Source organism: Pelodiscus sinensis, chromosome 1 (assembly GCF_049634645.1).
Source record: "Pelodiscus sinensis isolate JC-2024 chromosome 1, ASM4963464v1, whole genome shotgun sequence".
In the NCBI taxonomy this organism is placed as follows: Eukaryota; Metazoa; Chordata; order Testudines; family Trionychidae; genus Pelodiscus; species Pelodiscus sinensis.
This window is the reverse complement of record NC_134711.1, coordinates 313,089,861-313,111,708: the sequence shown is the minus strand read 5'-3', so window position 1 is coordinate 313,111,708 and position 21,848 is coordinate 313,089,861. Positions and strand designations below refer to the sequence as shown.

At 45.4% G+C, this 21,848-nt stretch overlaps 1 protein-coding gene and 1 long non-coding RNA gene across 5 annotated transcripts in view; one reads left to right on the top strand and one right to left on the bottom strand.

Annotated features, from left to right (window-relative positions):
- The window catches only part of LOC112547328 (uncharacterized), a 46,546-nt gene that overhangs the window by 23,389 nt on the left and 1,309 nt on the right, over positions 1 to 21,848 (top strand). For 2 of the 3 annotated variants that reach the window (XR_003091046.2, XR_012900781.1), the window contains exon 3: positions 21,121 to 21,189. This is a non-coding gene — a long non-coding RNA (uncharacterized LOC112547328). Of the gene's footprint in view, positions 1 to 9,891; positions 9,968 to 21,120; positions 21,190 to 21,848 lie in introns of all 3 variants that reach the window. The other variant, XR_012900783.1, reaches the window with a different exon arrangement.
- The window catches only part of PRCP (prolylcarboxypeptidase), a 59,209-nt gene continuing 52,947 nt past the window's right edge, over positions 15,587 to 21,848 (bottom strand). Inside the window, exons 9-10 of one of the 2 annotated variants that reach the window (XM_075919459.1) lie at positions 19,483 to 19,691; positions 15,587 to 16,920 (exon numbers count right to left, since the gene is read on the bottom strand). In XM_075919459.1, the coding sequence (XP_075775574.1) occupies positions 19,487 to 19,691 (205 nt within the window). In that variant the 3' untranslated portion in view covers positions 15,587 to 16,920; positions 19,483 to 19,486. Of the gene's footprint in view, positions 19,692 to 21,848 lie in introns of both variants that reach the window. The other variant, XM_025189238.2, reaches the window with a different exon arrangement.

The following is a 21,848-nucleotide window of genomic DNA, read 5'->3' as shown; positions in this document are numbered from 1 at the left end:
TACAAACAACCTGGTAATATCAGTCTCCATTTGTTCCTGAGCCCAGAGGCATGTGTTGTGTTTCTTTTCTTCACACCAACATCCTGCTGTTTGTTGATGGTATTAATAATATAACCAGCAGGAAGCTGTGCACCCTGGGGCCTGGGCTGTCTGAATAATTATTGAATGACATTAGGGCTGCTCTGTAAATTACTTTGTGACCTAGGAATTCAGCAGGTTACCACTATAACTCAGGCTCTCTCATTTTATTGCACTCACCTCCTGCTGCCCTGACATTTATTAGTCTAGTTTACACAGAGAATGCTGACTTTTCTCTCAGGAGAAAAGGTAAGAGCATCCCTCTCATTAAAGTTGGTTCACAAGGGTATGAGCTTTTGAAAGTTCCTGTGACAGGGTGAGGTCACAGAAGACCCCTTGAGGGGATTTCCCAGGGTGCTGACAAGGCCACTGCCACTCACCTTCCTGCTCTCAGGGGCTTCTCGCTACCCTGTACTGCTGAGCCAGCTCGCTGGTCTCCCACAGCCAAGGCACAGAGGTGAGATCACTGCCCCTCACCCCTACCCCTGAGAAGCAGTACAGACACTGAAACTCTTCAGGTCCAAGGAAAATGCAATTTTGGGCCCACCTGCCTGGGATACCACTCCACAAATGGTCTCAAAATCCCCAAAGAATTATTTGGGGAAGCCCACTTTAACAATGAAAGGGGGAATGTACACACTGGTTGTTCCCCCAGGTAACAATTATTTACACTGGGCTTGATAGTAAATAAAAGTGATTTTATCAAGTACAAGCAGTAGGGATTGAGAGGTTATAAGTGAGAAAAGGCAGAACAAAGTAGATTACAAATTTTAAATAATAGAAAATGCTTAGCTAATTCTAACACTAAAACCTCAGTGCAAGCTCATTACAAACTCACCCTAAAATTGTTCTTATTCCAGGTAAGCCTCCAAAACCAGGGAAGTTCCCTTTCCCTGGGGTCTTTGGTTCCTTCCCTTGTGTGTGTCACGCTTGCCAAGGACAAAAACCTGTTCAGCTTCCCATTGTTTTATGGATTCCCACTTTTACCTGGGAAGTTACCTGGCCAGTCTGTACCAGTTAGGGAGGACACATGACTTCCCAGGGCCAACCACTACTAAGTCTTAAAGGACAAAAGAGGCTGTTTACATATGGGCTACATCTACACTACGAGTTCTGCTGCAAGAACCTATGCAAATGAAGCACAGATAGCACTCTCATGCTTCATTTGCATACACTCTTCCTATCTGTTTTTGCGCTAGGGGTTTTTGCACAAAAACAAGCAGTATGACCATGGCCGTTATGCGCAAAACCCCCTTTTTGCGCAAGGTCCTTATGCCTCAAAAAAGGAGGTATATCAATCTTGCACAAAAAGGGTTTTTTGTGCAAAAAGGAAACATCCACACTGCTTGTTTTTGCACAAAAACCCCTAGCGCAAAAATGGATTGGAAGAGAGTATGCAAATGAAGCGCAATAAATGCTAATCTGCGCTTCATTTGCATAGGCTCTTGCGGAAAAACTCATAGTGTAGATGTAGCTATGATTGCCCAGCTATTGAGGTGTCCCAACATTGGAAACACACTTGCTGGCATTCATTTTTACATTTAAAAAACATAAACCATTCCATACTCCGTATCTCTAACTTTAATATAGAAGAGTGATACATACACCAAAAAAAGATATACAGATCCAGTGGATTGTGACATTAAAATCAATAGGTTACATGAGTCAAATTGTCCCAAACATCTTTGAGTTACATATATTTCTGTCCATAAGTCCATTTCATAAAGCATGGCAGGGGACAGGTCCGTCACAGGCCCTGACAATAGAAATCAAAATCCTCAGACTTTCCTCTGTAGGGAAACATCGTTGTTAGATTTGTACCCATATTTCCACTAAGATGTTGTGTTTCAATCTTGGGCTGTGTCTACACTGCACCCCTTTTCCGGAAAATGGATGCAGATTGGACACTTTGGAACAGGCAAATCCGTGGGGGATTTAAATATTCTCCGCGGCATTTGCATTAACATGGCTGCCGCTTTTTTCTGGCTTGGGGATAAGCCGGAGAAAAGCGCCAGTCTAGACGTGATTCTCCGGAAAATAAACCCTTTTCCGGAGGATCTCTTATTCCTGCTTTCAAGGAATAAGAGATCCTCCGGAAAAGGGCTTATTTTCCGGAGAATCACGTCTAGACTGGCGCTTTTCTCCGGCTTATCCCCAAGCCGGAAAAAAGCGGCAGCCATGTTAATGCAAATGCCGCGGGGGATATTTAAATCCCCCGCGGATTTGCCTGTTCCAAAGTGTCCAATCTGCATCCATTTTCCGGAAAAGGGGTGCAGTGTAGACACAGCCTTGGAGGGCAAGTCAAGCAGACCCATTTTCAAATCTGCACTTTCAAAGAGACGTACAGATCTCTGACCAGAAAGATGGATAAAGGCCTCAGGAAATTTGAGCTCAGTTCACAGCTCTGCTACACTGCTCCTGTAGAACTGTGGGCAAGTCACTTTGTCTCTCTGTGCTTTAGTTCTCCACCTGTAAAATGGGAACATCCTGTTTCTGGGAGCTTAGAGAGGAAATCTCAAAGGAACAGCTCAGGATTCAACAGATTTCCTCACTTTCTATCACTGTTAAATGAATACCCCATTTTTGTATTGGGAGCACTGTGTTAAGGCATTAATGTGATTTCACACTAACTCCCTCTGGCCTAACTTGTGCCCAGAGGAACAGTTTCAACAAGCAGTGGTCCCATTGCTCTGACTGGCGAGGGGCAGTAACTTGCCGTTGGCCTAGCAACCAATCATGGTATTCCCACATCTACTCAGATGTGCTTGCCAGCCCCTTGAGGGAGAGGGACAGGGCTCCACCCACCTGCTCCAAGGGGCAGAAATACAGCACCAGAAATACTCCTCCACTCTAGTGCCAACATCTCGGCAGCCCCACAAGGACATAAGAAGGGTTCTTGCTTCTTTTTTTTTTAAAGATTTGTCAGAACACACGCACTGTAAGGTGGGAGAATGAGGCCCTACCTGCTGCCCTCCCAGTGCTGGCTTATGTGGAGGCTTGGTTCTTACAGGACTTTCTAAATATTAGAAGCTGTGCCCGGACTCCTGCACAAGCACTTAGACAAGGAGGTTAGTGGTTATCTAACATGAACATACATTTCCTCCCGCAGCATCACCCTGCTGCAGTGGGGAGCTCGTGCTGACGCTCCAGCCCTGCACCCACCCCAAAAGGCTGAAGTGCTAGCTTCAGGTGGGGAGCCCCAAACCTCACAGGCTGGATCTGGCTTGCAGGGGCTCTGCATGCCGCCACTTCCTCTCCCCTGGCTGGGGGAACAGCATTGCAGGAAACGGCTTACCTGGAGGCTTTCCCCACTGCTCCCATTGGCCAGAATCCCAGCCAATGGGAGCAGCAGAGGGTGGTACCAGGGAGCAGCAGGGAAATGAGCCAGATAAGAACTCCCTATCACTCATGCCCAGACACCCTACCCACAGTCTGCTCCTGCCCTGTCCCTCCCAGCCAGCCTCCCCACCCCCAGCCCACTCTTGCACTCAACCTGATGATCAGGCCCCCCAGCCCCCGCTGGCTCCTGTACCCTTCTTCCCAGCCAGACCTCACCCACCCACCCCTCCATCACCTATTTTGTCACCACGAGTGGTTGGCTGGTGGGCCATGGGAAGGTTTGCGTTGAGTGGGATGTGCTGGGGACCAAAAAGTTTGAGAACCACTGGTATAAAGCACCAATCATTAGCTCTGGCAGTTGGCAAGATGTCACATGCAGGGAATATGTAAGAACTGAAGTTGGAGAGAGAGAACAAGAAGATAATAAGAATGATGGCATTTTCAATGTCCGATAACTAGCATCCTGACAAGGCTAGAAACACACCGTAAGAGAGGACTAGAACAAGCGCTTTCAGGACCAGTAATCTTTTTCCCAGCAGAGCTTTTAGAACTGTGTTCAAAAAGAAAACATTTCATTCCCAGATTATGATTTATTTTTGGCTGATTTGGCTTTTTTGGGAATTGTTACTGACTGTGCAAGTATTCTATAGGAGAGATTCTTAATATTTCTGGTGCTCCCAAAGCTCTGTCTAATAAATTATTTTGCACCCTTCAAAGAAATTCATACTTTGACCCCATTTGTGCTTTGTAATTGGTCTTTGAATATTGGTCTCTTTACAAATGTTAACCCACACATACTCCCCGCATGTAGCCTCAGCAGTTTATGGAGTTAGCTGTGTTTCAGTAGAGGAACCTAAGGGCGAGGTGGTGAGTTGAGGGTCACGGGGTGAAATATCCTAAGGCATGTAGGATTTTAAATAGTTTATTGTCCTTTAGGAGTATCCATTTTGGGTGCTCACCTTGAGACACCTGGGTTCTTAATTCCATAGGTCCTCTAATGATGAACTTACTTGCACTATACTATTCATCTCTACGTGTCTCCATGTGTTGTGCAGAGTTCTAGACTGAACGTGGTCACTCAAACAGAGCTGAAACTCCAATTATGTGGAGACCAAGTTGTTTACATCTATTATGAAGGCAAACAACTACAAATGAATGCCTCCTGGTTCAGACAGACTGCAATTTCATATCACTAAGCACCTACAGCTCCTGATAACATCAGCTGGATTTGTGGGTGCTCAGTCCCTCTCAAGATGGGCACCTGAAACTCAAAGCACTCAAAAATCAGTGGTCACTTCAGAAAACGTGGGCCATGGAGAATTCCATTTCCCAGTATTACTGTTCACAGACACTTCTTGGAAACATGTGAAGCTATGATTATTCTGGGACAGGAAATGCTGCTTTACTGAGGCAACTTTGTCATACAGAAAACCATCCGTCTATTCAAGTTGCCCTGGTCAGATTTCATACACGCATAAAAAACATATTCCTTTTTTGAAAGTGTTAATACATTTTCTTCTGCCTGATGTGGGGGGAAGAACACTCCAAGGGTTTCTTCAGCCACAGTGGCTGTATCCTGTGAGATGCTGAGTTTCCTCTCTTCTTGATGTAATCCAGGGGAACTGAGGGTGCTCAACAGCTTGCCAGAATTAGCCCAAAGCAGCCTCCACACTTGGCCTGTGAAAGCACTCCCCCTCTCTCCAATGCCTTTGTATTCTCTAGAAGGTGAAACGTAAGGCTCTAAAAAGCTGCAAACAGTTCCTACCTCTGGAGACCAGGCATTTACTCTAAGAAAGAAAGCTCAATTGCTTCCCAGCGCATTGTCCCCCCACATTAGAGAAAGGATTAAGCAGATACATTCAGCTATTCTAACAGATTTTCTTTAAGCCTTGAATACCCCTCTCACACTCACTAAGATAATCACATTAGTTTTGTCATTAAAAGATCCCTTTTATAGAAAGTACCTAAACCGCTTAAACCACCCAGAGAGGTCACATACATTAGAAAACAACAAGCCAAACGGAAGGGATTTGCTATTCCCTGTCTCAGTGTTTCTCTGCATCTACTTTCTAAACTCAGGAGATTGAACTAAAAGATTTTGCAAATTATCAGCAAAGGGAAAAGCAGCCGAGTCCTGGGCAGCATTGCACTCAGCCCCGCCTCTATCCCAGCTCAGGATGGAAGAGCTGCCTTGGAAAGGCTGCTCTGGGAAGTTACGGATGACAGAACAGTGGGGCAGAACCTGAGGAGCACTTGCTCCCCACTGAGGTGACACCCGGTATGACACACAGAGGCCTAAAGTCACGTAAATGGGAACCCAGAACCCTGTCCACACCACATGCTGATTTACCCCAGCTGAGTCATCCTGTTCCAACAGATTTGTGAGTCCTGACTTCAGCTTAACCAATTTACAACATACGTTGCTCTTGCCTATGAGGGCTAATATAGGTTACAACCCTATTAGAGAAACATGGGCTAGCCTTTTCTGTAATTTTTGTCTTGCAGTAGCCTAGTGCTTAACACCCAATCCAATGTTGATGCCCTCTTGCATATAGCAGGGTGCGTACATATCACAAGAAGTCAGCGCTTGCCCCAAAGTGCCTGATGAGCAGCAACATACTGTAACACACAGACGCAATGCAACGCTATTCTGATTAGTATCAGAGGGGTAGCTGTGTTAGTCTGAATCTGCAAAGGCGGCAAGGAGTCCTGTGGCACCTTATAGACTAACTGAAGTGTAGGAGCATAAGCTTTCGTGGGCAAAGACCCACTTCGTCAGATGCATGTAGTGGAAATTATCAGGAAATTAATTATTCTGATTAGTGCAGCTGGTTGTTGAGAACTTTCTATTCAAATGATTTTCTTCTAGAAAAATTCATTTTTTAGTGAGAGTGGAAAGAGGGGAGGGAAAAGGAGGCAGAAAATTATTTCCCGCTCCAGTTTCCCTGCTCATTGTCACCATGAAAAACCTAGACTTCCAGCTACCCAAATTGTTGCAGAACAAGGACTTCTTAGCCTGGGATCCTATGCCTCCCAGAAGCCCTGGTATTCCCAGTACCCAAAGTCTCAGGCTCAAGCTGCCTGGTGAACTGTGAGTTCCCACTACCACCCCCCTACACACATCCCCTCCCCAGTGAGCTGAAATGTTTAAAAAATGCATAGACACAGCGGTGCTTTAGCTTTTTGTACATGTCATTTCAGCAGACTCAGCCCATGGGAAATCGGGATTTTTCTAAACAATTTTTTTTTTAGTTCAGAATTCCCCATAGAACAGGAATTCCGATACCCAGCCAGCTCTAACAATTAGTGCAACGTGCAGCCGTCCCAGCACACCCATTACCTACCTGTCCTTGTCCTCACGAGACAGTTTGTCTCTAAAAGCCTCGCTTTGATAACTGCATCACTAATGTGCAAAGGTGAGATCTCTACGGAAGCCCGGGCATGGACATTTCTACCACAGCATCACATGAGCCTGCTCAGAGCAGGTCTAGCCCACACAATGAAAACACTGGGGGCCACATGAGACCTAGCTCCACTTCACTTTGACTAACATGAACGGAGGATGAGACTGCCCCAAACATACTTCGGTCAAAGAGTTTGAGAATGGTCCATACCCAAATAAATTGGCCAAAATTTCAAAAGCCTACACTTAAGATCCTCGGCTCATATTTTGGAACATACGTGGTTGGATTTTCACAAAGCATCCAAATATAGAAAAGTATTTTAGGTCAAAGATGGCCAAGCCCACTGATGGATGGGAAAGGGGCCAGTTGCCCCTGGGCTCGGTAATTCAAAGGGCCCCAGCTACCACAGTTGCCACAGTAACCGCGGCGGCGGGTGGTGCTCCAGACCCTTTTGCATCACCTCCAGAGCACCAGAGCGCTACTCTGTGAGGCTCTGAGGGATGGGGCTGCAGGCTGGTTGCCTACCTCTTCCAGATTTTGGCCAATTTATTTGTTAGGGGCCAATTTCAAACTTTTTGACTGACGTAAGTTTGGGGCAGTCTTACCTTCCATTCATGTTAGTCACAGTAGCGAGGTCTCACAGGGCCCCTGGTGTTTTCACCCTGTGGTCTAGGCACCCGGCCCCCTCCACACATATCTTGCCCCGGAGTTTGTTAGTATAATGGGAATAGATAAGAGCAGTTAAAGTGTTACCGGGCATGGTAGGATTGTAATATATGAGAACACACTTGAAGAAGGTCTCCGTTCCTTATTTCAACGCAAGGTCAAGCAACCAGTTGTGGGGGACAAGGCAGGATTGAGGAGGGAGAGGGAAGTAAAATACTAAAACACCAGAGAAATGCCTGCCCCTGACTGAGTACAACTACACACCTTAACTCTCCCATGGGGTACAAAAAGGTGGGGGTGGAAATGAAGACCCCAGTCCGACAGCCGCCAAAACGAACACGTTCATAAGTTGTAAGGCGTAGACTGTGGGCATGCATTTCGGGTATAATTATGCCTGCTGGGCACACTGGAAAAGACATGGCTCTGTGGTGTCAAAGTTACAGGACACATATTTACTGGAAACTAACCCCAATAAATATTGTATTGTTTGCACACTGGGCTTCTGCCTTGCTCTCTGCGTGACAAGAACTAGGGCAGAGGGTGACGGGAAAGCCAGGACAGCAAGACTCTTGGTTCTCTGCCCAGAGCAATACACTCACTCCATCAGCATCTATCCTCTTCTCTCTTCTCTTGCCTAGGAAACAGAAGCTGGAGATAAGACATAGCTGCCAGGATGCTTAGAGGCAGGAGATCTTTATGTCCTTCTTGAGCCTGAACACTGGGGTGGTAACATGCCCTTTCTTGCTGCCAGATTCTGATATTCTTACTCATATTGACAGTGTCTAACTCCACAAGTGATCAGATGGCCTGCTGTGGGCCCCATCCCTCTGGACCTAAGTGAACTGTGTCAGGCAGCAGCGGGACCCCCTATTCCCTACCAACTTTGCCTGGGCAGGGCATAGGTCCATTTGGCAGGGTGCGACAAGTTTCGCCCAGCACTTTCAGGGGCAAATGCTGTCTTTACAGTACAAGTGCTAATGTTTCACCTTCAGATCTCTGAGCACAGCCCCAGGAAGGCATGCCGGAAGTTTCTTCCTTGCATTCCTATTTGCTGGAGGATTTGATGTCTGTTGTGTTCTAATTAATGCCCAACTTCCATAGACTAACTCCCATGCAGGTGCTCCGGAGCTGCCTCCTGAGGCTGCGTGGCACACACTGGTGCTGAACGTGCACCAACTGCAGCACGATGTCCAGGCTGAGCAGGCCGAGCAACGATCGCACCCAGCCCCTCTGCGCCCACCTCCCCCGCCCTGTGTGTGTGAAAAACTGAGAATATTCACCTGATGACCCTCCCCGCCATCAGAGGATACCTGAGACACATCCAGATTAAGGGGTGCTGGCCGTGTCCTCCTCATCCTGTCCCTGCTGTCCCTCCTCCTTCTCAGCGAGCTCTGGGCGGGTGACGATGGGCATTTCGAGCCCCGAGTCCACCACTATGGGTGGGGAAAAAGTTTCCCCACCCCCTAGGATCTGATGGAGCTCCTGGTAATAGGGGAAGGAGTGAGGTCCTTCCCTGAAGCAAGAGCTGCACTCCCTGGCCCAGGCATAGCCCTTGAGGAGTTCTTTGACTTTACTCTGGACCTGTTCTAAGGTCCAGGGGAAGGGGGTATCCCCAGTCCGCCAGGGCCTCAGCCATGCACCCATCGATATCAGCGTTTCGGCGCTGGGAGCAGAGATCCTGCAGGGTCTCCTCCTTCCCCCACAGCTCCAGGAGGGACAGGATCTCTGCTCCGGACCAGGAGGGCACACGCTGCTTGTTACCCCTGGAAAGGTCCTGGGAGCCCTGATAGTGCTCCCTGTGAGGGCCAGAGAGGGGTATCAGGTGTCTTGTGGCTAGACCATGGGTGGCAATGCCTGTGGCAGGGAGAGCCGTGCGGTCAGGTGCTGCTCCCAGGGCCGGCTTCCTGCCACAAGGCTTGTCCAGGGTTCCTGCAGTTTTAAGAGTTGGCAGGAGACAGAAACTATAGAGTTGTGATTAGTTTGAACCGAGTGTTCAACTGGGCACCTGTGTTATTTCCTGGAGGCCTTTTCTTTTTTTTTTTGTTTTTTTTAAAAGCCTCTTCTGCACACATGCCTTTTTCTGGAGGCGCTCTTTTGGAAAAAGGCTTCTTCCTTGTAGAAAGAGGTTTACCAGAGTTGGAAAACCCCCTCCGTTCTTTCAACTTTTTGTCAAAAGAATGCAATAGCAGTGTTGACATAAGTGTAGTTTTTCCGGGAAAATGCTGCAGTGTAGAGTTTTATGAATGTCTGAAAGATCATTCAAGTACCATCAACAAGGAGGCTCCAGCCAGTCTCCTCACTCCCTTGCCAACTGCCCAGTCTTGACCTCAGAACTGTACCATCTTGCTCTGGATAGAAACCTGACCAGTGTACGTTCATAACTTAGTTCACCGTTTCTGCCTAGGAAAGTGGACGTGCACCAAGCCTTGTAACCTGAGCTGAGATTCCCCCAAGCCCAGTATCAAAGTATGCTGTTTTAGGTAAGATGTAAAGTAGCCTTATTAACTACAGAATGACCCATTTAAAATGATTGTAAGGAACAGGCATTAGAGATCAGACTTGGTTGCCGGAGGAAAACAGATAAATCTGTAGCCTAAATTCTAAACTTTAACAGACTAAACAAGATCTGATTCAAGCAATGTCTCCCCCCAACAAACGGTACACGCAGGTTACAATTCCTCCATACACACTCTGGACCACATTTCTGCCTGGGTCCAAACTTCCTCACTTTAAAGTTCTTTTTCTTGCAAATGTTTTCCCAAGTGTTGAGATGGGGAGAGAGGCCAAATGATGTCATCACTCTGCTTTCTTCCGGCTGCTAGCAAGATCCTTGCTGTGCTGGAGCGGGGGCGGGGGAGGGGTAAGGCAGCCCTCATTAGCCAAGCAGTTTCGTTTGCATACATGTCTTCTTTAAGGAGTCTCTGGGAAAGTGGATTCTTTTCTTGATGGGCAATTAAGGCTGTCAGGCCCCCTTTTGCTTAAACTGAAAGGCCAGCTGTGGACATTTCAATCCTCACAACATAGTTCAATAATGCATATGGCAATACAGGTGGGATCTCCCTGTTCCAGCACTCTTGGGACCTGAGCGGCCCCCAAACCATGGAGTTTGCTGGGCTAGAGAGGTCAAGGCTCCTCTTCTCAGCTGTTGGCCCTGCTCCTGAGTACCAGCCCCAGCCAGGGCTATGCCCCTGCCCAGGGTGAGACTGCACTCCTGGCAGTGCCTGTCCCTCTGCTGGCAGTGCCTGTCTCTCCTCACTGCCAGCCCAACCTGGGCTCCACTTCTAAACCTGGCCAGCTGGGGCTCTCTGGTCCAGCAATATCCCTAGTCCTGCAAGACCGTGGATGTTCCTGAACCAGAGAGTCAAGAATTTTAGGGATTCTAGCCTCTAAAAACCTGCCAAAGCTAGCCAAAAACTCAAAAATTAATAGCAAAATGTTTTTTAAGTACGTCAGAAGCAGGAAGCTGGATAAACAACCAGTGGGGCTCTCAAGGATCACTCAAAGATGATAAAGTAATTGCAGAGAAGCTAAATGAATTCTTTGTTTCAGTCTTCAAGGCTAAGGATATTGGGGAAATTCCCAAACCTGAGCCACTCTTTTTAGGTGACAAATCCGAGGAATTGTCCCAGACTGAGGTGTCATTAGAGGTGGTTTTGGAATAAATTAATAAACTTAACAGTAACACGTCACCAAGACCAGATGGCATTCACCCAAGAGTTCTAAAAGAATTCAAATGGGAAATTGCGGAACTATTAACCGTGGTTTGTAACCTAGTCTTTAAATCAGCTTCCGTTGCTAATGACTGGAAGATAGCTAACATGATGCCAATATTTAAAAAGGGCTCTAGAGGTGATTCTGGCAATTACAGACCGGTAAGTCTAACGTCAGTAGTAGGCAAATTAGTTGATACTATAGTAAAGAATAAAATTGTCAGACACATAGATGAACATGATTTGTTAGGGGAAAGTCAACATGGTTTCTGTAAAGAGAAATCACGCCTTACCAAACTGCTAGAGTTCTTTGAGAGGATCAACAAACATGTGGACAAGAGGCATCCAGTGGATATAGTGTACTTAGATTTCCAGAAAGCCTTTGACAAGGTCCCTCAGCAATGAAAATAAATGTTAGGAATAAATGGTAAGTTTTCCGAGTGCAGAGGGGGAACTAGTAAGGTCTCCCAAAGGTCTGTCCTGGGACCCATCCTATTCAACTTATTTATAAATTATCAGAGAACGGGGTAAAAAGTGAGGTGGCAAAATTCGCAGATGATACCAAACTGCTCAAGATAGTTAAGACCAAAGCAGACTGTGAAGAGCTTCAAAAAGATCTCACCAAACTAAGTGATTGGGCAACAAAATGGCAAATTAAATTTCATGTTGATAAATATAAAGTAATGCACATTGGAAAACATAATGCCAACTATATATACACAATATGATGGGAACTAATTTAGCTACAACTACTCAAGAGAGAGATCTTGGAGTCACTGTGGGTAGTTCTCTGAAAACATGCGCTTAGTGTGCAGTAGCAATCAAAAAAGCAAACAGAAGGTTAGGAATAAGGGATAGAGAATAAGACAAAGGATATCTTATTGCCTCTATATAAAACCATGGTACGCCCACATCTTGAATATTGCGTACAGATGTGGTTGCCTCGTCTCAAAAAAGATATATTGGCATTGGAAAAGGTGCAGAAAAGGGCAACAAAAATGATTGGAACGGATCCCATATGAAGAGAGATTAAAAAAACTTGGACTTTTCATCTTAGAAGAGACTAAGGGGGGATATGACAGAGGTCTATAAAATCATGACTGGTATGGGAAAAGTGAATAAGGAAAAGTGGTTTACTTATTCCCACAATATAAGAACTAGGGGTCACCACATTAAATTAATAGGCAGTAGGTTTAAAACAAACAAAAGGAAGCTTTTCTTCACTCATCGCACAACCTGTGGAACTCCTTGCCAGAGGATGTGGTGAAGACTAGAACTTTAACAGGGTTCAAAAAAGAGCTAGATAGATTCATGGAGGTTAGGTCCATCAATGGCTATTAGTCAGGATGGGTAGGAACGGTGTCCCTAGCCTGTTTCTCCAGAAATGAGTGACAGGGGAGGGATCACGTGAGGATTACCTGTTGTGTTCCCTCCCTCTGGGGCATCTGGTATTGGCTACTGTCGGCAGACAAACTACTGAGATGGATAGACCGCTGGTTTGACCCAGTATGTCCAGCCTTATGTTCTATTTTTACTTCATACCCTCACATATGAGCCAACAGAAAACTAGTGTTCAACAGATTAAGACTTTAATAAATGATACCTCACAAGGTATACTTTGTACAAATTAGGGATGTGAATGGTTAACCAGTTAACTGGCAAGTATCAACTTTTAACAGGTGGGCATAACCAGAAGGGGGCTGGAGCAGCTCCCTGTCCGCTGTGGGGCCCATCATAGACAAGGGGCACACCAGTCCAGCTGGAGCAGCCCATTGGTGGGGGACCCGGCCCATCCACAGTGGGGGGGCTCCAGCCTGCCATCCCCCCTTTAATCAGTTAACTGGTTAAACATTACATTCAGCTGGTTGACTAATTAAACCGGATTTTACTTCCCTAGTACAAATCACAATTATACAACAGTGGTGAATATCGGGGTTCCAGGGTGCTACTTTAGGCTACTGAGTGTCACAACCAGGATAGCTTCTTCTCAAACTGGAGTTTAGAGTTTTTTGTAAACTCATTGACAATGCATGTTTGACTGTATTCCAGACCTACGTCAATGGTTTTCTAACTTTTTTCGTTAGTGGACCCCTACATTTTTTTTTCAAATGGAAATACAGACTCCTTTGGAAATCTTAGTCTACAGACTATGTCTTCTAAGTAGTTAATGTTTCCTATGAGCACAGTACATTATAGACAGAAGCTGTTTAAATTTCCTACCCACAGCCTAAGCCCAGCCTGTAAGGAATGACCCTATGGGAGATGTGGCATTTCAGTCTGTTTAGTTCTATCTGACCTTCACCTTTTGGGACTGTCAGACAATGCCAAAGATGCCAGTTTTCCATAATGCTTGTCTAGCTATAACAAAATACTGGACTATGTAGCACTTTAAAGACTAACAAGATGGTTTATTAGGTGATGAGCTTTCGTGGGCCAGACCCACTTCCTCAGATCAAATCTCAGATTTCATCTGAGGAAGTGGGTCTGGCCCACGAAAGCTCATCACCTAATAAACCATCTTGTTAGTCTTTAAAGTGCTACATAGTCCTGTATGTTGTTTCAGCTACATCAGACTAATACGGCTACATTTCTATCACTTGTCTAGCTATACACTTACATGGCCCTCAGCAGCGGAGGATGTGACAAGGTAAGCAGACATTTGTCTATTGGAGACTAGACTGAGGCTAACAAAGAACAGCAATCAAATGGTAACTTTCAAAATAATACTCATCTGGGCTAGATTCAACCCAGCATCCTACGGGGAAAGGGTTATTTGCCTACTACTAAGCTTGAGAGCCATTAAAACCTCAAAACTGTTCACTGTTTTAACTTTATCTTATCTGAACAGCCAGTGTGAGCTGTCTGGATACTACCAACTAGCGAAAACTTGATAGTGCCTATTTAGCTCACTTTCCCCATCTCTGGCTCAAGCTTCAAGTAGAAAACATACAGAATTGTGGCAGACCTCAGCCTCTAAAACAGCGGTTCTCAAATTTTTTGGCTCGTGGCCCACTTGGCTCAATGCAAACCTTGCCATGGACCACCAGTTGCTAATGGAAACTTACCATTAATTACATAATTATGCCTGAGCCATTTTGCTAGTGCTGCAGCTAGAGAGAATGGTTTAATTTAATCAGTAAAAAAGGAAATATTAAATTATTAAACAGATTAAGCGCTTTAACTTTATTTAAAATAAAGATTGATAAATTAATATTTTACTTTGTTAATGTTTAACACAAAAGGTTTAAATGTTTTCTTTATTTATGGCAGGAGTGGGGAACCTTTTTTAGGTTGGGGATCACATGTGAGAAACAAAAAACCCCTCCTCAACCCTAACTGATACGGCCCCCAACTAAGACACCTCACTCTGGTCCTCCAGCCAGAGGTGGCCCATGAGCCTAGGCAAACTAGGCAGTTGCCTAGGGTGCCGCTGGCTCCGGCGCCCTGTGATTATGTCACAGCCATTGATGGCCGTGCAGGCAGGGACGCTGATTGCACCTTCCTCCTAGGGCGCCAGCTGCCGCAGCTGGCCTCAGACCACTCCTGGCTCCAGCCCCACAGGGTGAAGAGGAAGGACAATGATGACAGGTTCAGGGCTTCCCATAGGCCAGATTTACTTTCTGGGGTTAGTGGATTTTGTGGCTCTGGGGTGGGGTCAAAAATGAGGGGTTCAATGTGTGGAACAGGGCTGCTAGTGAGTGGGATAGGGATGGGGGTGCAGAATCTGGGTAGGAAGTGGGGTACAGGAGAGGGTGAGGTCTGGGCAGGAGGTGTGGTACAAGAAGGGGGTGAGGGTGTGAGGTCTGTATGGGAGGTAGGGTGCAGGAGCAGGATAGGTGTTGGGTGTCTGACCAGGGGGAGAGGACAAGAGCAATGGAAGGTTCAGTGTGGCCAGGAGGGAGGGTACAGGAGCAAGGGAGGATGCAGGAGCAGGCTAGGGGTGCAGGGTCTTGGCAGGGGCAGTGCAGGAGCAGCATGGGGATGTGGGGTCTGGGCATGAGGGGGGGGTGGGGTGGCAATTGCTTTCACTCCCCATGTCACTCTCAGGCATTGTGTCCCCAGCACGGCCTCCTGCTGCTCCCACTGGCTTCAACTCCAGACAATGGGAGCAGCAGGAAAAACAACTAGGCAGCTTGCCCATGTGCTGCTATTTCCCCAGCCAGTGGAGGGCAGGGCAGGAACAGCAACACATGGAGCCACTTCTGGCTCCATGTTTTCCCCACAAGCCAGATCTGCCAGGGAGGCTTGGGGCAACCCCCACCCCACAGAGGGAAGCCAGTGCTGGTGCTCCAACCTTGCAGGGGGGAGGGTGCAAGGCAGGAAGACCAACATTTGAGAACCACTGGTCTAATACCAGCAACTGACTTACTTTAAAAATGAAACAACAACTTCCAGAAATTCACATTTATTTATCTTTAATACTTGTTACAGCATATTTTTGTCATACAGGTTTCAATTTCAAAATCTTCTAACTGTAAGATTCACAATTACTGGCTTTTTATTCACGTCATCAGTGCTTTATATAGAAATATCAATTATTTGTTTTATTTTATGCATTTTCCATCAAAAACGCAATATGTACTTCAAAGAATTCACAACACACACTGAGGTGGTGTATCTGGGATTATTTTCTTGAAGGAAGATGAAATATCGTTTAATCATGATACAGTGGGCCAAATAAAGTTACAACCCTATCCTGGCTCCTGATAGTCTAACGCGCCGGACATAAGCAGGGAAAGTTACACTTCAAAATGAGGTAGCTGATCTTTGTTGATGGTCATTCCCTAATGCACATAAATTCTGGGACTAGGTCTGAAAGATCATTTAAGGGAAATAAGTACACAGATAGACCTAGTGTTTCAACTATTATGATGAAGGCCAGAACAGAAAACTGGTCACCTTGTTAAAAACCTAAGAAAAGTGGTAAAACCCATGAAGTCTCCTAGGGACTTCAATGGGCATTGAAATCAAGCCCTTAGAGATACTACAGTAGTACAGCATGAGCTCAGGCTACAACATTATTATTTACAGATCTTTCTTTATATAAATTTATGAATTCTGTATTCTTAAGACCTGATCCAGTTCCCCCTGTGGTCAAAGGAAATAGATTAGACCCTTATCCTTTTTTTCCTTGGTTCCGAGCAGTGTTCCCTGTAAAATGAGCACTCGGGCGGCCACCCAGGAGATATGCAAATGCACCCAACTGATTAGCAGAGTGCCCTCAGCACCCTCAGCCAACAGCATCTATTCCTACTGGTGACACACATCCACAAATGCCTCAGTGCACAAAACAAAATATATTCTGCACATGGATAACAACAAGAGGGAATATTGATGATGAGTGGTTTGTGCATTCCTAATGTTTAGATGTACGTGGTCAGTTCCCTTCCTTGCCCTCCAATAAAGAAGATTAAGAATAAATAAGATGCCATCTTAAAATACTATTGATTGTGTCTTCAAGTTTGGCAGGGGACACAGGAAATGTGGTTAGCTTTTATTTGATCTAAAATGTTTAAAACATTGTAAAACAACAAAAAAGTTAAGGCCACTATTTTATTGTAAAGAGCACACATTGATATTAGGACACATTTACATCATAAAGCTAGAAATATGACCCATTCGAATGGAGATTACTAACAACCGACAGATTTTTGTCAAATCTTCCCTTTGTAGTAGGATTCTTCTCTTGTCTCACTCTTTATAGGCTCCAAAGTGATTACCTGCTAAAGACAGAGCATGAAAGATTCAGACTGCTCAACCTGAACATAAAGGTTCAAATCAACCTTCCCTAGAATACTGGAGCAAAAGCAAGGATATGCCAAGAGCTCTGTCAACGAGAGAACCAGACTTACTGGAGTGCGTTAAAAAAGTAAAGATTCATAGTAAAATCTGTGTTGTTCCTAGAAAATGCTGGATTATGTGCAAATATGAAAGGCTGCCTGGATTAATAAGAAATGTTGTACACTTGAACCTCCTTAATCCAGATGCCTGTGATCTGGAAACACCCATGATTCTTGCCCCAGCATGGCTGGAGCCCCAGCTCCCCACTGCAAGGGTGGGAGCTCTGAGCTTCGTGGACCAGATCTAGGCAAACCACAGGCTGGATCTGGCCCAGATGCTCTGCCCGGAAGGGGGAAGAGAAAGAGGCACTGCTGCTACCCCCTTTCCCAGCTGGGGGAATGGCAGCACAGCAAAGCTCTTGTCTGGAGACTTTTCTCCTGCCACTCACATTGGCCGCAAACCACAGCCAATGGAAGTTGTGGTGGGGCGGGCAGTGCTTGGGAGTGGTAGTGAGGCACAGAGCCACATGTCCCCAGGGGTGGAGCGCTAAGTAAGTGCCTCACCTCCGTCCCCCTCATGCCCAGATCCTGCATTCCCATTCCCTCATGCATACTCCTTCCCTCCCAGACCTTGCACTCCCAATAATAGTTTAAATACAGTGGCTTAAGGATTTATCTTATGACATGTTATCCATGTCTAGTACTCTATAATCATATGAATATACAAAAGATTTAGCAATAGATTTTGTTTACCATTCATTATGGCAAACACCCATGGTCGGAAAAACTCCATAGTCCGGCACAGCCAGATTAAAGAGGTTTGAGTATATTTTAGGCACACGACTTAAAGCTGGCAAATGCAAACAAAACTGGAATGTTATGAGACATTTGGGTACATTTGTTGCCTTGAGACTTTCTGACTCAAAATGAGCTAGTCCTGCTAGCTTAGAAAAGGGGCCTTTTGGTAGAAGGCTTTCAGTGTGAACAAAGCCAAAGCTGCAAAGTGAGGGGACTGTCCCAGCCATTTATTAATGTCAAATATGTTTCTGCATGAATTGGGCAGTTCTCTCTTTTGGAAGCTCTACAGAAAGCCCCCCCCCCCCCCCCACCTGCTCTGCTGAGCACTGCCTCACGCTTTGAGTTAATGCTGTCCCCATAGTTTAGCTGCATTCTGAAGCGTTTACCCTGCAAACAATTTTTAAAAGGCCTTATTGAACCATCAGCGGCAACCAGACCATGCAGAATCTTATCAATATACAGAAAAGGAAAAGAAAACAAGGTCCTGCCCCAATTATTTGTCACTTAAGATCTAGCCAGCAAGCGTGTCAGGTTCCCTCTGCAGGAGAAGAATTTAAAGAAGGTTTCCCAGTGCTGATCTGGAAAAAAAAGCAACAAGAAGGAAGAAAATACCCACATTTCTCTTCGGCAGCACCACAGCGGCTGGTATCCCGGCCTTAAGGGAAGCAGTGGTGGAGGGACAAAAACAACAAATGGCGCACAGACAAGCAATTGGAGAATTAAAAAGCAAAAATGTGTTTAGAGGCCACTCCTGTTTGGTGAGGAGAACAGAAACAACCACACGTGAGAACTTGTTTTCAGCAGCGTTGTAACCAAGAAAAATATATGGCTGGTCTTTCTGTCCATGAAATCACATCCTAATGTGGTTTTGTTCCCACACTAAAACAATTCCTTTGCCCCCAATCTTCACCATATCAAAGTGGTTTACATCCCCATTAAGTCTCCAACTCAGAGACAACAACTGTCTGAAGCAGAGGGAACACCAAAACTCAGCTCCTACCTGGTTTGTTTTTACCTGGAGATTGGAAACAATAACCGTTCTGCTAGAAAACTTGGAGAAACTTGCAAGCAGTCTCTTAAGACAAGATTTTGCCTATAGGAGGCAATACTCAGCAGCTTTCCTTATACTCATCAACTGAACAAATCTGGTTTCTCATTCTCCAGGTTATAGTATTAACTAGTCTGCATCTGATGGAAGGCAGCATATGTGCAGTTTGAGTTGATAAGGTTAAGCTTTAGGGCAGATCTCAGCTGACACTCCTGTTGGAGCTATGGCAATTTACACCTGCTGAAAAGGAGCCCCTATACTGAGATCCAGTTGAAATCAGGGAGAACTTTGCCATGGAGTTCAGTGATCCCTGCATTTGGTCAAGCTCACACTTTGCTAGCAACTTGGGAACTGATTTGGTGAGGATGTGTGTGGCCTTCCAGGAATTGGGCCCCACACAAGCATGTTGCAAAGAGGCTGGAGGAGGCATTTAGTAGCAGAATAGGAAAGCATGCCGCCCTGAGTGAGTCAAATCCATGCATTTTATTGACTGAGGTTTGCTACTGGAGCAGACTCCCAGTTAGCAGCCACCCCCACTGCTCCTCAGTCACACAGACAGTGCTGAGAGCCAGCACACACACATATCGCTAAGAACGGAAGAGAATGAATCAAACAGGAATGAAAAAAGTTTTGAGCCATGAACACCCCTGTTACAGTACCACTTTAGTATTTATGCCTGGACTTTTCAATCCATTGCTTCATGTACTGAACTTCCAAGGCCCGGGCTTGCAGCACAGATTTGGGGTCATCAGGATTGCTGGCACGTAGGTCCAAGTGATGAGCGCCTTCTGGGATTACAATTGCTATTAGAGAGTCTGTGATATTCTGAGTCACTCCACCTCCAGACCACGGGTCCAAGCCGCCATTGCTATAAGGAAAGTCCATAGATTACAGTTATTATCCTGAGCAACAGTACCTGTGTGATAAAGCTATGGGTCACTGTTATGATCAGAGGCTCAGTATTCAGGATAGGTGAAAATCCTACAACAAAGTCTCCCTGCTCTGGCATGTTCTTCAGCACTCAGCCCACTGGGGCCAGACTGTCCCTCCCCACGTGAAAGCACCACCCGAAGGGAATGTGTCTTAAGGACAACTCAGTAAAAAATCCCATGTGAAGGTTACCACAGGAGACTTTACTTGCCCTTCCCCCTGGCTTCCTGTCAGCTCCTGGGATTGACAAGATGGCACTATCTCCCCACTCCCCTAGGGCCTGCATGCTCATAGACTCCCACCAGACGATGGCAGCTCCTGGGGACTTTGGATCAGGATCGGAGGCTGTATTAACTTTCCCAGCTAACAGGGCCAGAGGGGAGGTGATCACGTGTCTCCCCATGGTCCATCCACTCCACATTTTGAAAATTTTCTTCAGATTTGTAGGAGCTACAAATGTACCACACAATCCTGCCAGACACGGACTAGACTCAGCTGCTATTACAACTGGTGAGAGTTAAGCTTACTCCCCCCGCCCTCCACCTTGGCACAATGAGTCCTGCTAATGCTCTTATGCGATGTTTTTCACACAGGGAGCTTAGGATTTAAAGCACTTTGAGTGTATGCATCAGACTGTGATATGCCACCTAACACCATAAGCAGCCCTACCTAAGCAAATGGGAACGGTTATAGAGTAAGATACCACTCAGTGGGGAGTAAGTGCATCCATCATGTTCTGGTACAGTAGAATTTTTACGTGAACTCCTTGGGATCCATTTCTGCCAGCTCTTTCGGAGATAAAACGTGACTGTTTTTCCACTGCATTCAGCAACACTGAAGTACGTGAAGTAGCCTCCCTTCACTTTAAGTTCCTGGGTCTTTTTTGAAAATTCACATTGAAATGGTAAACTTTTCAACACAGATTGCCTTTTCCATTCAAAGTAAGAGTGAATATAGCACAGGGGTATGTCAACACATGTACTTCTATCTTCTCTTTTCCTCTCTGCACTTTCGATACCAAGCCATTCATTTATTTATGCCTTTATTTTAATGTCTCTTCTGCAAAAAATAATGGAGTAACTTCCCTGTCTTTATAGATACGGAGAAAGTCAAGGAATGATCCAAGTTCTTCAGAGTAGACATGAATTTTGGGTGCCCTGTTGGAGATAACATCCTGTAGACATTTCTGAAAATTCAAGCCCTATAGGCAACAATCTAAAGCTCTAAAATCAATGGGACTTTTCCCACTGGTTTTGGATCAGGTCCATACAGCAAATTAGTGGGAGAATCCGGATTTAAGAGTCACAATCCTGAGCTTAATCCACTAATCTAAAATACTTTTTTTCCTGTCTCTTCTGTTTTACTAGGTTTTCTCCAGTGCCCTTTCTCCAGATGAAAAGAGGTGAGGTTGGACAGCACACCAAACAAATGCACAGGTAGTGGCTGTAGCTAATCCTTATTCAGTCATTCCTATTTAAATCAGGGGAACTGCTGCAAGAAGGATTAGAACCCTGGGTCCTTTTATGTTATTTAGAATGCAAGTTTTAAGTTAAATTTTTCAGATTCTCTTCCTAGGTCACAAGGACATTTCTATTATATCTGTCATCACGCAACTAGAAAAACATTAGTTTAGATCCCGTGCTATTGCTTGGACAGCATAGAGGCCACTGAATATTCTAAACACCTTCACGATATTCTGTCCTAAGCCAAATCTGGTGCATTACAGGCTCGGATGTCTAGGCGTCTGTTAATGTCATGCAGCCATCATGTTTCACAAAAATATTAGTTGATTGCAAAGCATTCGTCTCTCTCCAACTTTTGACCTTAAAACACTACAAATAAAAACTGACTATGCTTGAACTGTAGTCGTAGTGTTCATTTTTCCTCAGTGGAAAAATACAAAAAAATCTTGTTTCTCTCTCTGTACCTCTCGTTTCAATAGATCTTAATATGGCACAGGAGGAAAACAACATTCTGTATTTGCAAAACAAACACACACAGAGAGCTGCACAATAAGCAAAATGCATTTGATTTAAAAGGTCGCCTGCATCAGTCCAGTGCCTTAGCAACAGTAGGTTGACTTGCTGAGAGACTC